The 8,821-nt window shown below is 38.4% G+C and overlaps 1 protein-coding gene across 1 annotated transcript in view; it reads right to left on the reverse strand.

Moving 5' to 3' along the window:
* The window catches only part of LOC100354814 (uncharacterized), a 279,056-nt gene extending 273,785 nt beyond the window's left edge, over positions 1-5,271 (reverse strand). The window contains exons 1-2 of the mRNA XM_089318019.1: positions 5,134-5,271; positions 2,013-2,084 (exon numbers count right to left, since the gene is read on the reverse strand). Of these exons, the coding sequence (XP_089174145.1) occupies positions 2,013-2,084; positions 5,134-5,161 (100 nt within the window). The 5' untranslated portion in view covers positions 5,162-5,271. The remainder of the gene's footprint in view (positions 1-2,012; positions 2,085-5,133) is intronic.
* Between the last annotated feature and the right edge of the window lie 3,550 nt (positions 5,272-8,821).

Here is an 8,821-nt window from a genome sequence, read left to right on the forward strand (position 1 = left end):
TATTTATATCATAGAAAATAGATTCTAGATCAAAATCAGTAAAAAGAGACAAGGGTGGTTATTACATTATGATGAAACATTCAATCAAGCAAGGGATATTACTATTGTGTATGTGCATGTATAAAGATAGATAGATAGATAGATAGATAAATAGATAAACTCAATACTGGAGCACCTGGATACATAAAGCAAATATTAATAACCCTAAAGGGAGAAATAGACTCAATACAATCATAGTATGACTGTTAACACCTCACATTCAGAAATGGACAGATCACGTAGACAGAAATCAGCAAAGATATAGCAGAGTTAAGCTGCACCCTAGATAAACTGAAACTAACAGGCAGATATCTACAGAACATTCCATCCAACGACTGCAGCATACACATACACACAAATCTAAACAAATTTTTAGAAATATGAATCAAATTAAGTATCTTTTCTGACCACATGCAATAGACCTAGAAATCAGTAATAAGAAAAACTTTGGAATCACATATATACATAACAATTAAATAATTTATTCCTGAAAAATCATCAGATCAACAAAGAAATTAAGAAGAAAATTTAAATTTTTTCTGAAATTAATAAATATAGAAATATAACATACCAAAACCAATGAGATACAGAAAAACCAGTACTAAGAAGGAAGGTCATAGCAATCAATATCTGCATCAAAAAAGCATAAAATATCAATAAATAGCTTATCACTATATTATATCTATTTCCTCAAAGAAATGGAAAACCAGGAACAAACCAAATCTAAAATTTGAAGGAAATAAAAGATAAAACTCAAGGCAGTAACAAATGAAATGGAAAGTTTAAAAAATCAACAAAATGAAGAGTCCCTCTTTGAAAAGATAAGCAAAATTAGATTAACTAAGGAGAGAATACCTAAATATATAAAATCAGAAAGGAGTTACGATGTAACAGGTTAAGTCCCTACTTGGGATGCCTGAATCCCGTATCAGAGCCCCTGGGATGCAGTTCCATCTCTACTTCTGACCCAGCTTCCACTAATGCCCCTAAGAGGAAGCAGACAATCCAAGAAATTGGATTCCTGCTACCCATGTGAGAGACCCAGATGGAGTTCCAGCTAATGGCTTCAGCATGATCCATCTCTGGCTGTTTCATGTATTTGTGGAACAAACCAGCGGATGCAAGATTTCCTCTCTCCCTCTCCTCTCCTTCTCTCCTCCCTCTCCTCTCCTTTCCCCTCCTCTCCTCTCCCTTTCCCTCTCCTCTTCTCTCCCTTTCCCTCTCCTCTTCTCCCTCTCTCCTCCCTCTCCTCTCTCTTCTCTCCTCTCCCCATCTCCCTCTCCTTTCCTCTTCTCCTCTCCCTCTCCTCTTGTCTCCCTCTCCTTTCCCTCTCTCCTCCTTCTCCTCTCCTCTCCCTTCCTCTCCCTCTCTCCTCCCTTTTCTCTCCTCTCCCTCTCCTCTCCTCTCCTCTCCCTCTCCTCTCCTCTCCTTGTCTTCTCCCTCTCCCTCTCTTCTATCCTCTCCCTGTCTTCTCTCTCTCCCTCTCCTCTCCTCTCCTCTCTTCTCCTCTCCTCTCCTCTCCTCTCCTCTCCTCTCCTCTCCTCTCCTCTCCTCTCCTCTCCTCTCCCTGTGTTCTCCCTCTCCCTCTCCTCTGCCTCTCCTTTCCCTCTCCCTCTCCTCTACCTCCCCACCTTAACTCATACAATAATAAATATACACCATTCATTAGACCCTGTAGGTTATATTTTATGTAAATGATTTATCTTTCCATCTACCCCTGCACCACGCACACAAAATTTTGTAAGTTACAGCATAAAATCATTTTTAAACCAAACCATTAAATTATAATACAGTTTTAAAATCTCTTGTCCTGCGAATATAATGCTTGTTTCGCAAAACTTAAAGTTCTTGGTAAAACATCAAACACTATACAAATGCATGTTAGCATACTTTTATCCAAGTGGCCCATTATTTTAAACAATCATAGTGTAGCCTATATTCTAAATATGAATGAAACTTCCCATTATCCTCACCTCTAAAATCTTCTAAACGCTTATTGTTCTTCAGTGCTAAAAGTGCAGTTTTTAGGGAAATATATCCTTTTTCTGTAAAGAGAAAAATAGTACAAAGATAAATTAACAATTTCTTGAATCTGTTAAGCTAAATAGGTTTACTTACTACCTCCTTAAAGCATCTTATGATTTTTCTACTCTGTACAGTTTTGTGTTCTCTACTCTGTTCAGCCCGTGTTCTCTTGGTTCTCTTCTCATTGTAATCTTCAAATGTTCCCAGGATTTTCTTGAACCATAAACTGTGTGCTTATGACTTCCAAGCTTCTATTTCTACCCTACACTACTGTCTACTGTACATTTTCAATCCTGTCCACAACCATATTAAAAACAAAGCATCTGGCCGGCCCCGCAGCTCACTAGGCTAATCCTCCACGTGTGGCGCCGGCACCCCAGGTTCTAGTCACAGTCAGGGCGCCGGATTCTGTCCCGGTTACCGCTCTTCCAGGCCAGCTCTCTGCTATGGCCCGGGAGGGCAGTGAAGGATGGCCCAAGTACTTGGGCTTGCACCAGCATGGGAGACCAGGAGAAGCACCTGGCTCCTGGCTACGGATCAGTGTGGTGCGCCAGCCACAGCGGCCATTGGAGGGTGAACCAACAGCAAAGGAAGACCTTTCTCTCTGTCGCTCTCTCACTGTCCACTCTGTCTGTCAAAAAAAAAAAAAAAATCTGAAGACATCATCCCTCGACTAAAACCTGATTTGCCTCCTGGGTTCAACATCATATTAAAAGGTATCACCATGTAAGAAGTCTTCCAGGTCAGATACTCTTACTCATCCTCAATTCCTCTTTCTCTTCCTTTGCTGACTTAATCAAACAATGATGAACTTTGACTTCTTCAGTCTCATATGTGTTCCCCTCTTTCTATCCCAAGAGTCAATGCCTTAGTTCAACACATAATTTTTAGCCAGGATTATTACATGTTTTCCTTGTTTCTAAACTCACCCTCCTTTAATCCTTAGCATAATACCTATTATAAAATACAAAATTAATCATGCCATTCTTCAACTTCAAATTCTTCAAATGAATTCTTTGATAATTCTTCAGAGACTTCAAGACAAAGTTCAAATCCTTTTATTCAGAAACAAATAAAAACTCTCATTGATCTTCCCTTGACTATATTACCACCTCATTTTTCCTTCTCTATCATGCTCCATGCTAATCAAACTTTGATTCACATAAAAATGCACTATGTGGGACTGACATTGTGGTGTAGCAGGTTAAACAGAAGCCTGTGATGCCAGCATCCCAAATGGGTGCCAGTTTGAGTACCAGCTACTCCACTTCCAATCCAGCTTTCTGCTCATGGCCTGGAAAAGCACTGGGAGATGGCCCAAGTACTTGGGTCCCTGCACCATATGGAAGACTCAGAAGAAGCTCCTGGCTCCTGCCTCCAGCCAGCCCAACCCTGGCGGGGTTTCTGCTACTTAGAGAATGTGCCAGAAGATGGAAAATTTCTCTCTCTCTCCTCTCTCTCTCCTCCCTCCCTCTCCCCCACACCCCTGTCTGTAACTCTGTGGAGCTTACAGAGAAATACACATACATGCCTTGGTCCTTGGTCCTGGTGCAGATATTCTGAACTACTGGAATTTCCTTGACTTCTCCATTAACTTCCTCCTTCTACACTTAGCATATACTTAGTATTCACTCCTAACTCCTTCCAGGGCACACACCGGCATCTCTGATTCTTGGCTAACTGTTACTTCTATTTCAAAACTCAACTTCAATGTCATCTCCTTCATTGCTTGTTATCTCAAAAGACTGTAAGCTCTTGAAAAATGATCTTTTATCTTTATACATTTAGTGCCTACCAAGCATTAGATACTCAACAAATTTTTGCTGAGTAAATGAAACAGCTCTCCTCTGAACTCTTACATAGCTCAATATCATCACTGTTTCTCTGGGAATTACTCAGAGTTGCCACATAACATTGAATTCAATGAACTTTTACCTCCTGTATTGTTTTATACCTTTCTGTTGTCTGTATCTCATGTTGCCAGTTAGATTGAATGTTTGCTAAATATAAATACATTTCTTTGACTATATCACATGTTACATAACATTTGACATATTGTTGTATGTCAAAATCAGGTCTGCCACATATAGAAATGCAGACCAGGTACTGCATGACACCAACAGGAGTGTTGTTCACACAGATGACAACAGCGTACCCCCGGAGCCGTGTCATACAGTGGCTCCAATCAATATGACTAATCAAGCAATGCCAAACATTTAGTAGCATAAAAAAGAAAATACTTCTGGGAGTTGATTTGGAAGTAGTCAAAAAGCACACACAATAACCACCAAAATTTGAAAATTACATATTCTTTTCTCTGGAAACTCTGAGGATTCACACTTAATCTACCTTGTGTCATAAATATTTCAGGCAGTGAATAGAAACTCCTCCCTTACTCTCTTCCTATATAACAGCAGTTCACTTCAGAACAAACTTCTCAGAAATCACTCCACCGTCCCTAATTTACATCATAGGTGCTCAAAGCAAACAAATATATCCCGATGAAATCAACACAGGATATATGATTCTATAAAACATTTTAAATTTTTATCTTACAATCTTGTTAAAAGATTTCTTTATTAGGGGCCGTAGGTTAATCCCCTATGGGTACTGGTTCTAGTCCCGGCGGCTCCTCTTCCCATCCAGCTCTCTGCTATGGCCTGGGAAAGCAATAGAAGATGGTCCAAGTCCTTGGGCCCCTGAACCCACGTGGGAGACTGGGAAGAGGCACCTAGCTCCTGGCTTTGGATTGGCGCAGCTCGGGTTGTTGCGGCCAACTGGGGAGTGAACCAACGGACGGAAGACCTTTCTCTGTCTCTCCCTCTCACTGTCTGTAACTCTACCTCATATATAAATAAATAAAATCTTTAAATATATATATAAAAGATTTCTTTAACAACATAAACATTATCTCAGTAGAACTGTTCTGTTAGTGTTTTTGCCATTGAGATAAATAATGAGAACATTTCCTGGGGAGTGATGAATGGAAGATAGGAAAGGCAAGTGGGAAAATTACAAAAATTGACTTTAAAAATTTTAAAAATTAACTTATAGAGTGATTATAAATACCATCAACATCAAGTGTTTTCTCTAACATCTGATGTTCTTCAGGCTTTAAAGAGATATTGAGGTCTTCAAAAGCATCTTTCAAGTCATTAACTGGAATTCTGTCATCATTTATCAAGTTGACATTTTTGAGGGCAGTGTTTATACCTGAAAACAAATGGAGATTCTTTAAGATACTTAGTACTGTTTGGAAATGATTTTCTACCTTCTAAACTTCTGAATAATAACATATCTAAAATTATAGACTGAAGTCCAAACATATGTAGATATGTATATATATTTAAATTAATACTATCTTTGATTCTTAAATTATTAAAATTAGCCAAAAATCTATATTCCAATTATTCCCCTTAGATGATCAGTTATTTTAGTTTCATTATCAAAAACTTAAGTTTTTAAAAAAAATTTAACTAAATAAGATGACCAATTTTTTAAAAAAATAAAGTATAGCCATTACTGCATCACCTAAGAAAATATTTAATTTTATATCACTGGAAAATAATTCAAGGATGAATTCTGTCTATATGGAACTGCAGAAATTTCAAGTAATGAATAATATTAATCTTCCCTTGTACCCACATGGGAGATCTGGATAAAGCTCCTGGTTCCTAGCTTTGGATGGGACCAGCTCTAGCTCTTGTGGCCATCTGGGGAATGAACCAGAGGATGGAAGATCTCTCTCTCGCTCACTCACTCGCTCTTGCTCTCTCTCTCCCTGTCTCTCCCTTTCTCTCTCTGGAATTCTGCCTTTCAAATAAATAAATCTTCTATTAAAAAATAAATATTAGTTCTAAATTATCTTCTGCTTATATATTTTGCTATTCTATTCTTTTTTTTGCTCATTCTTCAAACTTTCATTCTATTAAAAGTCTCTCAAAAAAGTGCAGGAGTGTTAAGTCTTTATGAATATGTTATGTCTAAATTTTTAATCCAAAAGTTAAAACCTAATCCTTTCTTTTTAAACTAAAAGACACCTATACACAAAAGTCAACTGTCAACAAAATTTGTAGATGGAGTTTATACTGAAGGGTTTTCAAGGTTATAGAAAATAGATAGAAGATATTGTCTGTGAAGAAACTAAAAATGTTTTATATTCTTTCATGCATTATGTATTTTCCCTAGTTTTAACTTCCAGTTTTCTCCTCTAAACAGGGTACTGAAGATTACAACCATATCTCCAACTGCTTTACTAATGAGTTAGACAAATCACAATATATACTCCACATCACTATTTAGGTCATGATCTCTACTTTATCAAAGAGAGTATTAAAAATGCTGAAGAAGAGGCAAAGGACTGGTACCTAAGAGAGTTATAGAATTAGCTTATTGAAAAAATCATATTCTCCCACAAGCCACCTAGTTCTCTCCATCTGCACATCTAATTTCCTCAGGAAACTAGTTCTTTCCAGCAGGTTTCAGATGCAAGTGTTGAGACTCTGAGTTGAGACTATTCTACTTCTTCCAACCATCCCAGAGTTCTGACACACAAGATCACTTTCTTTTGGCTAAATGAGGAAATAAGGGCAAGTAGGGCAAGAAAGAGAAGACTTCTCCCTTAAACATTTCTTTGGACAGACAATCCACTTTCGCTTTTACAAGCTGATTTCTTGACCTCTGTATTTTCTTTTGTCACAGCTAATCATCCTCTTTCTGCCTCTTTGGTTCTATTCCTTAGTCTTACTTCCTATATTGTTATACATCTTTATATATACCATTATCTCCCATTTATTTTTCTCTCATATTTTATATACCTTTTTTCATACCCTTCTGCATTCTACTCATATCAAATGTTCTCAAATACATATTATAAATAATTTGTTGTTTGGCATTAGTTATATTCATGTGGACCAATTATAAGTTCTATATTTGAAACAAAAGCACATATCTAGATATCTTTAGATATCCTAATCTAGAGCAAAATGTTTTACAACTAAACTATAAATAAACAAATTATTACAATTAAAATGCATATGGATAGACTTATTCCTAACAGTTCTTTGTAACAAAGAAAAGAACTTTTTTTAAAGTTTTTATTTAATGAATGCATTTTTCATAGCTACAACTTTAGGAATATAGTGGTTTTTTCCTCCATACTCACCCTCTACCCCGACTCCCATCCCACTTCCCTCTCCCTCTCCCATCCCCTTCTTCATTATGGTTCATTTTTAGTTTGATTTTATATACAGAGGACCAACTTCATGTTAAGCATAGATTTCAACATTTAAAGCAAGAACTTATCTTGATCATTTAGAAAAGATTAAAAATGGCTTTAAAAAGAAATTAAACTGCTTTCAGTTAATTATATTGTTTTCTTGAAACTATCAATGAAATTTTCAAACTATAACTACTTGATAAAACTACAATGTTTTCTTGAAAAACATGTATACCTAGTAAATTTTATAACTCAGAAGGCATATACAATACAGAAAAAAATAATTTTTGTAATAAAAATAACTTTAATTCATACTTTATCCTGTATATAAAAATTAACAAAAAGTCTGGGTTGGCTTTGTGGCACAACAGGTTAAGCCTCCTCTGTGACACTAGCATCCCATATCAGAATGCTGCTCTGCTTCCAACCCAGCTTCCTGCTACTATGCTTGGGAAGGCAATGGAAGATGGATAAGTACTTGGGACACTGTCTCCCTTGTGAGAGGCAAGATGGAGTTCCTGATTCCCGGCTTCAGCCTGGCAGACATGGCTGTTGCAGTCATTTGTGGGGTGCACTGGCTGAAGGAAGATCTCTCTAACTCTGTCCCTCTATCTGCCGTTCCGCCTTTCAAATAAATAAATAAATTTTTAAAATTAAATCAGGGAGATCCAAGATGGCTGTGTAGTGAGAAGCTACACTGGCCTCAGCCACAGAAAGATAGCAGAAAAACAAGGAAGGAGCATGTTCTCAGGGGACTGGTTAAGAAAAGTTTTCAGTGGAGAACTGACAGAACAGAGACTTAATGGGGCAGCAAAGAGAGAGGGTATATACATCACCACTGGCCATGCTGTCAGCCACTCCTGCATCTACACGACCGGTTCCCAGCCGGGAAATGTCATCTTGCCAAGAAAAAGTAAGAAGAGGGTTCTGTAGCCCCTGTCACCAGCAGCTTTAACTGACAGGGAACTCCACAGTCCTCACTGACTTCAAGCCCAGCCTGGGAGCTGACTGGGGTCTGACAGAGTATTTTGCTCCAGAAAAGGAAGCTACATTGACTCCTCACCCCCACCAAAATGCCAGACTCTGAGGTGGTAGAGTCACTGCTGAACTCTGTTCTGACTCAGAGGATAACACAGTCCCATTGTCACCAGAAATCGCCAGAGCAGAGCACTTTATAGGATGGGCAGAAGACCCTATTACCCTGTGACTGTGGAAGCTCTGGACAAAAGCCCCGAAGCCTAGAAAGCCATAGTGTGTGGCTGGGTTCCTATCCACATGCCAGTCTGCTTTAGTAACTCAAAGCTCCCTGCACTGGAGACGGATCTCACGGTGAGGTCAGGGGACATGTGACAGAGTGAATCAGTGCTCTGGATGGCGCACATGCCTGGATGGGTGAAGTGCACTGGCCCTGTGAGCTCACTCTAAATCATGAATCAGCTAGTTCACCTTGGCACAAAGAAAAGCTAGGACTTAGAATAAACCACTCAGCTCCAACATCCCTTTCCCCCAATTACTGTAGCCGAAGATGGTCTACCATGC

The sequence above is a fragment of the Oryctolagus cuniculus genome, chromosome 17 (genome assembly GCF_051225735.1).
Source record: "Oryctolagus cuniculus isolate XC-2025 breed Fujian yellow rabbit chromosome 17, ASM5122573v1, whole genome shotgun sequence".
Lineage (NCBI taxonomy): Eukaryota > Metazoa > Chordata > Mammalia > Lagomorpha > Leporidae > Oryctolagus > Oryctolagus cuniculus.